Source organism: Eubalaena glacialis, chromosome 3, assembly GCF_028564815.1.
Source record: "Eubalaena glacialis isolate mEubGla1 chromosome 3, mEubGla1.1.hap2.+ XY, whole genome shotgun sequence".
NCBI lineage: Eukaryota > Metazoa > Chordata > Mammalia > Artiodactyla > Balaenidae > Eubalaena > Eubalaena glacialis.
This window is the reverse complement of record NC_083718.1, coordinates 76,508,773-76,523,550: the sequence shown is the minus strand read 5'-3', so window position 1 is coordinate 76,523,550 and position 14,778 is coordinate 76,508,773. Positions and strand designations below refer to the sequence as shown.

At 52.6% G+C, this 14,778-nt stretch overlaps 1 protein-coding gene across 2 annotated transcripts; it reads right to left on the bottom strand.

Moving 5' to 3' along the window:
• Positions 1-487: 487 nt before the first annotated feature.
• Positions 488-14,139, bottom strand: ARHGAP30 (Rho GTPase activating protein 30). 2 transcript variants are annotated; one of them, XM_061185822.1, is made up of 14 exons: positions 14,043-14,139; positions 9,351-9,453; positions 7,417-7,561; positions 6,444-6,526; positions 6,165-6,272; positions 5,312-5,439; positions 4,655-4,826; positions 4,472-4,575; positions 4,316-4,393; positions 3,637-4,038; positions 2,576-2,720; positions 2,227-2,359; positions 1,786-2,134; positions 488-1,134 (listed from the first exon to the last, which is right to left on the bottom strand). In XM_061185822.1, the coding sequence occupies exons 1-14, from the start codon at positions 14,137-14,139 to the stop codon at positions 515-517; spliced, it is 2,667 nt and encodes an 888-aa protein (XP_061041805.1). In that variant the 3' UTR covers positions 488-514. The 2 variants fall into 2 exon arrangements, with proteins under 2 accessions (XP_061041805.1, XP_061041804.1); XM_061185821.1 differs by having other exon boundaries at positions 488-2,134.
• Positions 14,140-14,778: the final 639 nt, after the last annotated feature.

The window sequence follows — 14,778 nt, the reverse complement described above, 5'->3', positions numbered from 1 at the left end:
TTCAAAGAGTTTCCTGCGCATTTTCCTCCTAATCTGGAATTAAGAGGAGCAAGAGGTGTCCCAGGGCCCAAGAGTAGAACAAAGATGGGTAACTCTAGAAGTGTTTGTATGTAACAGGCTCTGATCTGGCCCTCACCCCTGCCTCTACTCTGGACTTCCATGAAGAGAAGTTCATTGCCTAAGAGGGCAGGAACTTGGCTGGAGTTCTGCCTTCATTCTTCACGTTGAGAAACCGTTAAGTTTGCCGCCTACTCTTTGTTCCCTTTGGCCAATGACCCCACTCTCTGGGAACAGGATCTTGGTGACTGTCTCTGGAATCTCGTAAGGGATAAGTGCTTTGTGTCTGAGACAACCTCAGGTAAACGGACCAAGACGTGCCTCCCACAGTCATGAAGACGAGCTGGAGGGCCAAAACCTATAAAGTTGGGCACTAAAGCTGCTCAGGCTGCCGAAGAGACAGCGGAGAGACCCTGGAGACAGCTACTGTCCCCTCTGCCCAGTGCTCTGGTCCTAATCAGAGTGCCTCACCTTTCCCAGAGTTAGCCTGTGTTTCAAATGCATACGATCGGCGCTGGGGGGACGTAACGGGCTCAGGGAGCTGGGGTTCTCTCGGGGGCAGACTAAACCGACTCCGGGGTCCAGACCCTTCTGTGCCTTCAGCTGGGAGCTCCAGGCAGCTAAGGGGCCGAGGACAATAGGCAGGGATCATGCTATAGGGGGAGGTTTTGGGGATGAGGCTGTAGTCCCCAGCCCCAGTACAGGTCTGGGTCCGCCGAACTGCCTGAGCTTCAGTCCTCTGGCGGTCCCGGGCCAGGGCCACAGCAGCATCAAAGGAAAGACTGCCCCCATTCCTCCAAGAGGAGCGGGAGGCTCGGGACCCCCAGGCCCATTCCCCAGGAGTTCCATCAAGCCGGCCAGGCCTTGGGCATGGGTTTGCTGGTGCCACATGGATCTTGCCACACATTGCACTGGGCATCTTGGCAAACTGCGGTTTGGGGGGCACCACAGGCACAGAGCGGACCTGTTGGACCTGAACCAGGGTGGAAGCCAGGCGCATGCTCACACCACCAGCTGAGCCAAGGGGACTGGGCTGCCCCTCAGGATCCATCTCCTCTGACCGGCGTGGCTGTGGGGCTGCCTGTTCTGTCTCAGAGGACTGGGCATTGCCCTCTTTGGCACTGTCAACCTCCAGGGACTCTACAGGTGACACTTCAGGGAGGGAGCCCTCTTCTAAATGGTCACCTCCAGCCCTCTGGTCTCCCTCAGCTTCTCCGTCTCCACACTCCCGTTCCTTGCTGACCTCCCCTGCTTCTCCTTCAGCTGCTGCTTCTGGGATTCTGCTATCTTCACCATCTCCTTGGTCTTCTCTTGCCTCTTGGTTCTCATCCCCCCGCTGCCCTTTGACCTCATCTTCTCTGCCTCCTTCAGCCTCTCGTTTGTGTACAACTTCCCAGCTCTCTTCAGCAGTTTGGTTTTCCTGGGCCCCATCCTCTGGGTCCCTCCTGGCTTCTCCCTGGGCTTCTTCTCCTTCCTCAGCCTCTTCTTCTCGCTCAGTCTTTCTTTCCTTCCCCTGGTCTTTACCCTGCTCCCCTCCTGTTTCCTCCACACCCTTAGCTTCCTCCATACTCTCATCCTCCTGCTGCCCTTTGGACTCCTCTCCCTTGGCCTCTGTCTCCTCTCTCTCTTCCCCGCATCTCTCGCTCAAACTGTCAATCACCTTTTGGCTTCCCTCAGCCTCCACTCCTTCCTCACTGGCCTCTCCACCCTCCACTTCACTCTCTGGACTCCCCTCAGCCTCCTCCCTGATGTCCCCTCTACTTCCAGGCTCAGCCTCCTTGTCCTCCTCGACTTCCCAGAATGCCTGTTCTCCCTCAGCCTGTCCTGGAGCCTCCTGTCTTCCAGACCCTGTTCCCTTTTCCTCTAGACTGCCTGAACCCTCCCAGGTCGGGAGTTCGGGCCCCAGAAGGGGACTTAGGTCATCATAGGCGCTCAGGAAGACTTCCTCCCCACTTTCCTCCTCTGCTTCAGGCCTGGAGCCAGGAGAGTCCAGGGGACAGCAGCTGGGAGCCAGGACAAACTGCGCCTCATCCAGAGACAGGTCATCCAGGGGTGGCTCCACAGAGAACTCCTCCACCTGTAAGCACAACATCGTGGCTCAGGACCAGGTGGCCCTGTCCACCCTCTGGATTCCTTAGCACCCCCAAACCCAGCACAGCGCCTCCTTACCTGAGGCCCAACTCCCAGGAGCTCCTCCAGGTAGCCCATCCCAGGGTCGTCCTCCCCAGGGGAGAAGGCTGCTCCTGCTGGTCCTGCCTTGGCCACCTCCCCATCCAACACCCCCACCCACTCGGCCTCTGAGCTGCTCCCCCCCCCCCCCCCCCCCCCCCACCCCCCCCCCACCCCCCACCCCCCCCCCCCCCCCCCACCCCACCACGCCCTTCCCCCCCCCCCCCCCACCCCCCCCCCCCCCCCCCCCCCCCCCCTCCCCCCCCTCCCCCCCCCCCCCCCCCCCCCCCCCCCCCCCCCCCCCCCCCCCCCCCCCCCCCCCCCCCACCTCCCCATCCAACACCCCCACCCCTCCCCTGAGCTGCTTGAGTCCTCTAGGAAGGAGAAGGAATCCTGCACCTCCTGGGACAAGCAGTCCTCCAGGGCAGGGGTCATGTCCGCTGGGCCTGAGTCAGCCAGGGGACCTGGGGCTGGACTTGCCTCCAACTTCTCATCTGTTGGGAGAAAGGTAGTCCCAGGAATACAAAGGTCAAGACCAGCCCTGACCCTTTCCAATGTGAGTCTTCCTAGCATTGCTACAGCATGGGCCCAACATTCCCAGCATAGGTACTCCATGTGGCCGATCCTCTCAGACCAATATCCCTAACTATTGGCGTATAGCCACCTTTATTGAGCTCCTACCAGGTGCCAAGCACTGTGCTGTACATTTTATAATGCATTATCTTATTTTCTCCATAAAACAACCCTATAATGTAGGGTATTTATCCCCATTTTATATATGAGGAAAGTGAGACTCAAACAATGAGTGGCACAGCCAAAATTTGAATCCAAGACTACTTAACTCTATAGCCCTTAGCCTTACCCAGTACCCAGTGCTGCCTCAGTACTTCTCATTATTGACACTTCAGGAACTGGAGTCAGAGCAAAGATCAGAACCCAGCTCTGCCACCTCCTACCAAATTGCTTAACCTAAGTCTCAGGTTCCACTGCTGTAATATAAGGATAACAACAATACCTGTGTCAACATTATGAGAAAAGGAAATGAGCTAATGCCTTCAAAGTCCTTAACAAAGCACATCATAAACTCTCAACAAATGTTAGCTATTAGTATTAATATTATTATTAGTACCATCATCTATGATATATTCCCACTTTGTACTTAGTAATCCCTGCTGTATATATCTGACACAGATCCCCATTCTTGGGTATATCAGTGATCTAAGGCTGCCAGGGATCCTCTCTGCAGGAATTTCACACAACCTGATAATATTACTGGATTCCCCCAATCTTGAATCCGGGGAGGCAGCTAAAGATAACCACCCAAAGCCCAGAGCAGATTCCCCAGCATCGGAGCCTCAGCCTAGTGTTCTAGTCCCCTCTCCCAGCCCTGGGCAATCCTTGAATCCTCACCTGCGGAGCCAGGGCCAAGGCCAGGGCCAGAGCCAGGGCCAGAGGCAGGGCTTGGCCGGGGCTGTAGGGTGGGGTACTCAAGACCACGGGCAAACCCGGCCAAGGAGACGTTAGAGATGATGCTTGGGGATATGTTGAGCATAGAACTGATGTGTGGTGGGAGGTTGACATCGTAGGGCTCTGAGATGTGGACGCCGGCACGGCGCTGTGCATGGCTGCTGCCCCCAGCACGGATTGCTGACCGCCCAGGTCGTGGTGTGCCGGGCTCAGAGCTCGTGCCACCCAGTGCCTCCGCCTCGGGCTCCTGTTCACCCTCTGCTGCTTCCACAGAATCATTCTCCAAGCTCGCCAGCAGCAGTGGGCCTGGCCGAGGACTGCTGCGTCCCACCAGCCCCTCTGGCTCTGTGGAGGAGAGAGAGGCAGGCAACAGCCTCTGCAAGGGGCCTGGACACCTCAGAAAGGCTCTGGAGAGTGCCCTCTGTTTTCTCTAGCCTGGAAGACACCAGGCCCAGCTTCCCTTAGCCGCTACTGCAAACCTTACACAGCCAGCAGGTCAGAGGTCACCCCACCAACATCTACTTAGGAACCCCCTTCCCTCCCTGGAGGTACAGTCACTAGCCATCACTACCCGCGCCCCACCCCGACACACACACACACAAGAGTGCACACCTGTACTCACCATCACTGACCCCAGCCACAGCACTCAGTGAGTCCATGCTCTTGGCTGGCCGCAGACTCCCCTTATCAGATTTGTCCTCTGCAAGACAGGGACGTGCGTAGAGGCAGGGCCTGGCACACCCTCAGCAGAGCTCCCCCTACATCTCCCCAGACTTACCCCTGTCCTCAGCCCCCCGTGGAAGTTTACGCTTGGTCTCATGGCCAGAGCGACCCAGATTGAAGATGGATCTCCACTTTCTGACCTTCAAAGACCCCTTCCTCCTGGAGGGGATGGAGAAATCACTGCAGTTGGAGCCTGGTGGCCAGTGCAGGGGAGGAGGGCCCAGGAAGAAGGCCTTACTTGTGCTCTGCAATCTCTATGATAGTGTGATAAGGCCGCATCTGTGGGGGTCCATCACCAGCCTGCAGGATGCTAGGCAGGTGGTAGGGCAGGGATCGGGGCATAAGGTCCTCGGGGCTGCCTGACACCCGGACCCCTGGAAGTGATCGCCATCCACTTTCCACCTCACCACCTAGGAAAAGAAGAGTAATTGGCCAGCCAGGAACAGAGAGAGGGCTTTGGGTACCGAGCTCCTCACTGCACCCTCCCACTCACCAACTACCATGCTAGGGATATACCTGGAGGCAGACCCTCTGTGTCTAGCTCCTCAAGAGGGAGTCCTCAGGGACAAAGGGGGTCTGGAGATCCCAGGACATTGGCCCAGTGGGCCGGGGGTGGGAATGATCCTTCACTAGCCTCGAGAACCAGGATGGATGGTGATTAAGAGGTCAAATTATGCCCTGGACGGAGAGCAGAAGAGGCCTACTCAAGTCCTGAGTGCACCATTCTCTCTGCAGGGTCTTCTCCACGTGACCATAAGCAACAACACTTTATGAGACTCAGTTCTGTCATCTGCAAAGCAGGGAAACTGAACTAGATGATCTTGGAGGCTCTCTATAACTCTGACATGACTCCCAGACAGAGAGTGGTGATTTGGTGAGTTGGAAGGACACTGACCAGAGAGAGCCGCACCCTCAAAGAGCTGGTCCACATGTGTGAGGATGAACTCGACGACAATGGACTGCACCCGCACCTCCATGAAGGCTGCCGTCCCATTGAAGCCTGAGGCCTCTATGTCCTTAGACCTGTGGAGGTGTGGAGTTATTCTCCCCCAGCCCCACCACACTTCCCCATTCGAATTCTCCCTAAAAATATCTTATACCCTTTCCCCTGAATGCCATTAACCCCATCTCCACCTCTTAATCTACATGCATGATTCAAGTCTCAAATGGCCACTTCCTCCAGGAAGACTTCTTGGACACCCTCCTCAGGATTAATCTCTACCTCCTCTGCACACCAGGGTGCCTTGTGTATAACGAATCTCAGGACTTCTCATAGTCTGCCTTGCACCACAGGGAGTGACATGCAGCCCACTTCTCCAAGACATTTGCTCAACAAACGTTTGACAAGGATCCCCCCCACCCCTTCCTGCTCCAGTCCCTGAGCTAAGTGATGCAGTGTAAGAAAACACAAAGGTCTGGGAATTCCCTGGCAGTCCAGTGGTTAGGACTCCGTCCTTCCACTGCAGGGGGCACGGGTTCAATCTTTGGTCAGGGAACTAAGATCCCGCATGCCACTCAGTGTGGACAAAAAAGAAAGAAAGAAAACACAAAGGCTCTGTCCTTAGGGACTTAACTCAAGCTCAGAGAAGGGGCTCACGTGGGTGAGCTCCATCGCACTCAATGTGATCCTGAAACTTCCTGTTCTCACCGGGTGAGACCCCTCTCCAGTGCACCCACACAGCCACACCCCATCCTCGAGCAGCTTCCCAGGGGCTAGGCTCTGCCAGGATCCCCACACACGCACCCACCTCAGCAGGTTGGGGGCCCACACGATGGCCAGGTTGCGGGCGTGCATGTTGGTCTGGGCACTCAATGAGGCCATGTGCACCAAGTGCCGCATGAGGAACTCCAGGGTCCTGCAGAAAGGGGGCGTCATGGGGTAGAGCTCACAAAGGGAGCATTCAGGCAGAGGCAGGATTGAGGTGTGGGAGCAGGAAGAGAAGTGACAAGTCAAGGCCCCAGGTGGAGAGAGAGCCTGGGCTGAGTGGGGTGAGTCGGGACTCTGGGTGGGGAGGAGCCCCACACACCTGTAGTTTGGGACAGGGAGTTCTTGAAGCACCTCTAGGATCTTGACCAAGCGCTCAGGTTCCAGTTGCACTGCCACAGCCTCCTGGTTGAAATCAAGGAGCAGGAGTCAGTGACCCAGCGCTGCCCCTGCTTCCTCCCCAGAGTTCTAAGCCAAACTCTCAGAAACAGTCTGTGCTGTACCCCACTCCATCCCCCAGGTTGAATCTTCGAAGCACACTGACGTAGAATTTGGGTCCCACAGGACCTGCAGATGAATCTTGGCTATGCCACTTAATAGCTTTGTGACCTTGAGCCACTCACTGCCACTCTCTGCCTTCGCATCCTCATCAGTAGTGCTCTGGTTCTGGAACACATCAGGTTCCACCCTGTGGGTGCCCCAGGGGCCATGGAGTTGATTTCAAGGTGTCCAGGAAGGCCCATGCCCACCCATTCTGGCCTGTATGAGCTGAATGGCATGCCCTGGTATTCAGGGTCTCTAAATGATGTCATGCTCAATAAAACGCAACTTAATTTAAAAGTGTTACTCAATTCAAGAGAGCGCTTTTGTCATGTATTTTCTTATTCAAAAGATGTTCAACACACGATCACAGTTCATGGAAGGGCACGCTTGAAAAAGACATTGACTGCCTAAAAGGGTTCTCATTCTCTTAAATGTAGGGAAGCTCCGGTCTAGGTGATTTCCAAGGGCTTTCCAGCTTCTGCTCTCTGTCTGACCTCTCCTCTCCACCAATCTCACCCTGCGCTGTGTGCACTTTGCAGGGAAAGGAGGAACAATGAAGAGCAGGGGGACAGGGGAGGGCAGAGGTAGCAGGGCGACGAGACTTGTAAGGGAGGGGTCTTTTCATTTTCATGGGGTCTCTGTCATGCAGGATCCCTAGGACTCGGTCTGGCATTGGACACATCTGGGATGTCGAAACCACAGAGGTCACCCTCAGCCTTCTCTTCCCCCCACCCCGCTGTCACTCAACTCACAGCAAACTTGTCATAGAGCCGGTAAGTGAGCAGGGGGTCTGGCAGCTCTCTGAAATAGGCCTTGCACAGGGAGGAGACGCAGTGAATGTCCTGAAGGTAAACATCTCGCCGCAGGTCTGGCTTCCGCTCAGCCTCAAACTCCTGCCTGGGGAGGTGCAGAGTGGTCAGGAGTGGTGACGGTCTGCGGAGATGGAGGGACCCTCACCTACATTCAATCTATGATTTGAGGGACCCTCACCTAGGGAGAGCTGTAGAGATGAGCTCCAGGCAGGGTCGAGGGTCAACATGTATGAATCTTGGAAGGAAGAGGTTGGGGCGTGTGTATACGTGAGGCAGCAAGTATAAGGCGTTGTGTCTGTCAACGTGCAGAGTGGATGTTGAGATGGGTAAGTGGATAGGTGAATGGATCTATGCATGAACAGGGGTACATATCAGAATGTAGAGTCGGTGTGAGTAGCAATGTAGGGGCATGTAGGAGTCGGTAGAAGTGGGGGGATGAGCCTAAATGTGTGTTTCTGGGTATGTGTAAAGATGGAGCAGTGTAACTCTCAGAAGGAAACATAAGTGTAAATCTTCATGACCTTGGATTAGGCAACAGTTTCTTGGATATGACACCAAAAGCACACGCAACCCAAGAAAAACAATAGATCAATTTAACATCAAAATTACAAACTGTTGTGTACCAAAAGACGCTATCAAGGAAATGAAAACAACCCACAGAATGGGAGAACATATTTGCAAATCATAGATTTAATAAGTGTCTAATATCCAGAATACATAAAGAACTCTTACAACTCAAAAGACACAAATAACCTAATTTTTAAATGAGCAAAGATTTGAATAGACATTTCTCCAAAGATACACAAATGGCTAATAAGCACATAGAAGGTGTTCGACATAATTAGGTATTAGGGAAATGCAAATATAGATGAAATATCACTTCACACACATTAGGGTGGTTATAATCAAAAAGACACACAGTAACAAGTGTTGGCTGGGATGTGGAGAAATTGGAACCCTCGTACATTGCTGGTAGGAATGTAAAGTGATGCAACTCCTATAGAAAACAGTTGGGCAGTTTCTTAAAAAGTTAGACATAGAGTTACCATACGACCCAGTAGTTCCACTCTTAGGTATATACTCAAGAGAACTGAAACCATATGTCCACACAAATACTTGTACACAAATGTTTATAGCAGCATTAATCATAACAGCTGAAAGGTGGAAACAACCCAAATAGCCATCAACTGATGAATGGGTAGACAAATGTGATAATGCCACACAATGGAATACTATTCAGCCATAAAAAGAAATGAAGTACTGGTACATGCAACAATATGCACGAACCCTGAAAACATGCTAAGTAAAAAAAGCCAGACACAGAAATTTACAATTATGTGATTCCACTTATGTGAAATGTCCAGAATAGGCAACTCCATAGAGACAGAAAGTAGACTAGCGGTTACCAGGGGCTGGGGGAGAAGGGCAATGTGGAGTGACTGCTAAGGGGTACAGGGTTTCTTTTGGGGTTGATGAAGTGCTCTGCAATTAGACAGCAGTGGTTGCACAACCTTGTAAATGTACTAAAAACCACTGAATTATACATTTTTTTTGAATTATACATTTTTAAATGGTGAATTTTATGGCATGTGAATTATATCTAAATTTGTTTTTAAAGCTGGGTGGGTGCATGTAGGAGGGGAGGGGGGTGTGTGTGTGTGCATGTGTGTGTATACATGCGTGTGTGCACACACATGCATGCGTGCAGGCTAGCCTGTGGGGAGTGCGGGGCGTGGTGTCAACCTTTCCCGAGGAGACTAGAGCTCCTCCCTTGGACAGTATCTATCATCTATGTTTCCTTCTCCCCAAATCCCCTCACCCCTATGGTTCCTGGCCTCCTGGCCACAGAGCCCTCCCCTCACTGCCTGACTCACCGGAGCTTCTGGATGTTGGAAGAGACCCCTGAGAGGCGGTAGATCCCATCCACCACTCCATACTCCTCCACAAACTCTGCACAGCTCCTTAGCACCTGGGGCACTGGGAACACAGATGGGGCAGAGAAAGAGAAATCAGAAGGTCTGGGAGGTCAGAAACTACAGGGGGTCTGAGAAATGGATGCGTCAGGGAAGGGGGCTTGGGGAGACTGAAGGCAAAGCTCGTGGAATAAAAACCTGTCAGAAAGATTCTTGCAGGACATCAGCTCCAGCCTGCCAACCCGTTACAATCTCTCTGCCCATTGGGTCTAGAGTCTCGGCATAAACTCCCCCAGTAAGGGGGAGCTCACTGCCTCCCCAGACTGCCCATTTCTGTTAGAAAGTTCTGCCTTTGTTGACCTGAAATTCTCTCTCTCTGTAATTACTAGTTGCTATTACAGAAATTTTAAAGGGACAGCAATGTGATTGGAAGAGGACTCAGGGTAAAGGACTGGTCTCGAAAGTGCGTTTACGTAACACTCTACATAAGGTAAAGGAACATTAGCTCTTGCAACCAAAATGGAACAGAGCTGATGGGCATTATTGTGAAGCACCTCCTCTGGTGAGGGAATGCATGGATCTTAGATCTGCAATAGGAAGGTACATGAAGTTGTGACAGACCTTCAGACAGGTCAGTTCAGGAGAGAAGCAACTATATGCCAAGCACTATGCATTAGACATGAAAACTGAGGATCATAGAAGTAATGAGTGCGCCGTATCACCCAGCTAGAGCCAGGATTCAAATCCAAGAGTGCAAAAAGTTGTATTCTCTCTCCCTTCTTCGGAGCCCTTCCCAGTTACTAGACTGTAAGCTCCTTAAGGACAAGATCTAAGTGTGACCCATCCTGCTGTTCCTCATCTTATCTGTCATGGTGTCTCAGTCATGGGAAATCCTCAGAAACCGTGTGTTGAATCTCATCTCCACAAGGCCACATAGTTATCTCTCTAAAGCACTTCCATGCTTTACTTCTTTTGTTTTTTTAAGCACTTCCATGCTTTAAATCCTTTGCTACGTACACACTCTGCTCCACCCCAATCTTCAATGCTTAGCTTACAAACACAGAATAAAATAGAAGCTCCTCAACATGGTATGCTGTATAAGACCTTTCACAAACCAGGTCCAGCTGCCATTCCAGCCTTAGCTCCAGCCAGCTACCCCAATAAATCCTATGATCCAGCACTTTCCTACTCCCTGAACAAGCCTTGGTACCATCACTCATGTTTTCCCTTGCCTGGAAATGCCCTCCTCTCTGTCTCTGCCTGGTGAGCCCCTATGCATTCCTCAAAACACACTTCAGACATCACTTCCAATTCTGAACCCTTCGCTTACATCCGTATTATACTTCCCAAGGTCCTTTGTTTATATCTGTACATAGTACTTATTGTACTTTGTTATGATTTGTATATTTTGTATCTATACCTTCTGACAAATAGTAACATCCTCCCCAGCGTCTAGCACAGTGTTGAAACAGAACAGGTGCTCAAAAGATGCTTATTAAATTACTCAGTGAATTAGTCAATGAATTGGAGCTTTAATAGAGAATATTGCCTAAGACAAAACATTGAGTCCAATTAACTGAGACTCACCAGAGAAATTCCTGTCATGTGTTAGTGTCAGAAAAAGCTGTGCTTCTCCTAAGCCACCAATTTTTTTCTAATGGGCTTTATGAATTTCATACCTGATTATGTTTACCTCTTTAACTACCAGGAAGCTCAGAGCCCATATCTTGGAACCATATAGAACCACCTGAAATGCATTTCTAGGTACTGATCTTACCCTTCCTGTTTTCCCTTCAACTCAATTCCTTCAGTCATTTATTCTTTTTGTAAAGTTTTGGGTTTTGGAAGTCATCCATCTCAAGCTCTTTGTGGAATTAAGTAAGTTAGAAATACAGACTGAAGAAAATCAATAAATCCATCAAACACTATTTTAAACCCTCTTTATATGACCTGGAGTCCACACCCTTTACCCTCCTGCACCCCAGAGCCAGGATTTGGTGAGACAAGGAAAGCATCAGGCTGCAAAATTTAAGCACTAACTCTTAGGGTTGTGCAAGTGCCAACTGTGCACATGCACGACCTTGAGAGTGAATGCCTCCTTAAGAAAGAAGCACCTAGGGCTTCACTTGCCTGGCCCTGAGTGTGAGAGTTTCCTTACATTTTGCACCCTAGTCACCTCTCTTGCCTCACCTTAGTCCTGGCTCTACAGTTCACCATCCATCCCTTCAGGACCTCTGCCCATTTGCCAGGGTCCCCTGACCTCAGGTTCCCAGCACTGAATGAAGAGATGAGGCAGACCCTCCTGGTTCAAGCTGTTGCTCTACTCTTGGGTGAATAATGCTACCCCAGCTCTTTCGGCCATCACTCTGTTGACTCATAAATAGTTCGCTGTCACCTAAACCCCAGGTTGTTTTCACAGTAACTGCAATCAGTCAAGGTCTTCTCCATCCCATCCTTCTCTGTTGATTTTGAGTCTCCACAGGAGACCTTTGAAGAAGGCATGCCTTTAAAGAAGGCATTCGAGAGCCTAAGGAGGCAGAGCCATAGAGGAAATGGGTCAAGGAGATGGGAGAAGAGATAATAGGATCAGAGGGATGGAGGAGTCAAGGAGACAGAGATAAGAGAAATGGGGTCAGAGATAAAAGTTAGAGACATAGTTGGGGTGGTAGAGTCAAAGGGTGGGTCAGGGAGGAGGGCCTGAAGCTTAGGAAACTGGAGAATTGGAAACCTGAACAAGATCTCAAAGAGATAAATATTAGGAAAAGGAAGAACTCAATTCATATAAGGGCTCGGGGAGGAAGAGACCCACCTAGGGCAAAGAGCTGGGAGAGGGTGCTGAGATGGAGCGAAACTGCAAGGATGGGGGAAACCAAGATAATCAGGGAGGATAAGTTAACCACAAACACAGCTCTCCTGGCCTGGGCTTTCATTTTTGCTGGATCTTGGCTTAAAGAGAGAAGCCATCACTGGCCTCTCTCTGTCTTTCCACTTTCCACCTGTCTATGCTAGGAGGAGCTGGGAGAAGGGGAGAAGGCTGCCACTGCTGCTCTGGTGCCCAAGATACTCCTCCCCCCTTGGACTCAGGTGAGGTTCTGGTGAAGGGCAGGAGGTGCTTGGCTCTCTCTCTCTGGGATTCACTAGGATCAGGACCCAGCAACCAGATGCCTATCCCTTCCGGAGAGCATGTCCCTCACCTTCTGGGAATGCCGACAGAGGCCAGGAAGGGATACAGGAGTGGGATCTGGGCTGGCTGTGAGTTCAGTGTTTCAACATGAGGTTGGCAGGGAGTCCACAGGGAAGGACAGCACCAGGATGAGGAGGCTGAACTGAGGGTTTGCAGAGAACTGGAAGAACATCAGCCCCAATTAAATCTTGTGGCCCTCACCCAAGAGCCGTCATTCTCAAGAGGCATCCCTTGTAAAGGAGTCAACCCCACACTGGCGGCTGGGCTGTGCTCTGTTAGAAAAGAAAGAAAGGCACAGAGAAGCCACTTCGGCTGTTTAACACCCTTCCTTGGGGCCTGGGCTTTCCCTTAACTGAGGCCAGTGGAATGGGGGCCTCTGGGGGAGGAGAAAAGGGGAAGGAGGTGTCTGGGGACACAGAGGCGGGGCTAAGAGCAGGAAATGAGCTGGGAACCACCATCACCCTCCCTCCACTGCAGGCGCACAGCCCAGAGCAGAGGACAAAGAGGAAATGACAGATTGGGGTGGAGGTGGGGGAGAAATCATGCCCTTCTTTGGGAGGAGGTCGAAGTACCAAAAAACAAGCTGGGCTGGGCAGTCAGGATACCTGCGTTCAATTCCAAATCAAATCAAGAAATGTTTTTGAGTGTCTACTCCACACCAAGCACAGCTGGGAGCCAGTGTTGTCCCTGGTCCTGGGCGTTTCCAAGCACCCTCCAAGGTAACTCAGGGAGGATGCTTTCCACAGACAGTCCTCACCCCCACCCTCCTTTGTACCCTCTACCCCCATCTTCACACCAGGGCTCAGGCCATCTCTCTTACGGTTCTGGTGTTCCCACTTTAGCAGCTTCTCCCCTCACCTTCCACTTTGAACCTGTTTCTCCTTTGCACAGAGAAAACCGGAGAATCAGAGAGACTGGGGGAGGGGACTATCCCCACCCTGCATCTTCACCTGTGGCCCAGCAAGGCTGCAGAGGGAGCAGAGCCCCATAACCTCGTCTCCTCCAACCAGGAAACACCCATCCTCCCCATGTGCCATCCTCAGGCTCTCCAGAGGCCCTTCTCCTGTCTTTTTTCATTCAGACCTAAGGACCATCCATGCCCCTTCAGCCACTCATCTCCTGACCCTGTCCCCTCAGCCTTCCTCTCCTGTCCCCCAGCTGTCATCTTCTCACCTCTGTTTCTTCTACCTCTCCTGGGTCTCCAGTCTCTCCCTCCTCTCCTCTCAGTGCTCCCTCGGTGCCCCCATTCTCATCACCAGTCTCTTCACCCCCAGGCAGTCACACAAGGCTCTTTGCTGAGCCACATTTCCTGCCCTGCCTGCTCATCAGCTTCCTGGGGGTGACCCCAAGCCACTGCCCCTTCTCCATGAGCTCCTGGAAGCTGCTTCTGTACCCTCAGCCCAGATCAGGCTGGAGAAGCTCCACGCCTCCCCCTCCACCCAACAGCAGCTCCGGGTTGGCCTCCTTACCCTCCTGGCCTGAGTGCTGCAGGTGCTCCTGCAAGTCACACCCAAACACCCGCTCCTTCGAGCTGCACTTCTTCTTTCCTTTCTGCCGAGACTTCATGGCCGGAGCCCCAGGGCTCTGGCCCAGCCACCTCTGTCCCCTAAGACCGTTGCCCTACTAGTCCCCCATGGGATCCCAAGCCAGCCTCTGGGCTTGGCCTGGCCCCAGGGGGGCAGGGCTCGGAACTGGGGGTGGAGGGTGGCCTGGGCAACGGGCAGCAGCTCCTGCCTCTGGGGCCCCGGCCACACGGAAGTGGCTGTGGAAGAGGAAGCTGCCAGGACCCCGGCAAGAAGTTGTGTCTCGTGGCCAGGCCTGGCACTCGCCCTTCTCGCCCTGCTCAGCCCTGGGGGGCAGGAAGCTGTGCAGCTCCTTAAACCCGCTTCCTGTTAGAGCATCTTTGCAACCACAGAGCTGGGGTGGGGGAGGTAGCTGACATTCACATCCTCACCCATTGCTGGGCCTCCACTCATTGGTCAAGAGGAGGTGATGTCAGAGCCCTGGGGTGGGTGGTAGCGCCTGCGGCGTGAGCAGGTGACTGACACCCTTGGAGACCAGAATTCTGGGGTCTGAGGTGGAGACCCGAGACTTGCCTAGGAGCAGAGCAACACAGGGCTGTGCAAGGCATACCCAGGAGGGGGGATGCCCAGGCTTTGGCCCTGACCGGCCTGTAGTCTCAGTCAAGTCACATTACTTTGCTGA

Bases quoted from the DNA above. Each gene is read 5' to 3' on its own strand.
- ARHGAP30 (XM_061185821.1), bottom strand. From the start codon at position 14,139: ATGAAGTCTCGGCAGAAAGGAAAGAAGAAGTGCAGCTCGAAGGAGCGG. The intron at 4,827-5,311 runs GTCAGTGTCCTT...TTCTTTTCCTAG, and splicing joins TGAGGGTGCGGCTCTCTCTG to GTGGTGAGGTGGAAAGTGGA. The intron at 4,394-4,471 runs GTAAGTCTGGGG...CCTGTCTTGCAG, and splicing joins ACGGGGGGCTGAGGACAGGG to AGGACAAATCTGATAAGGGG.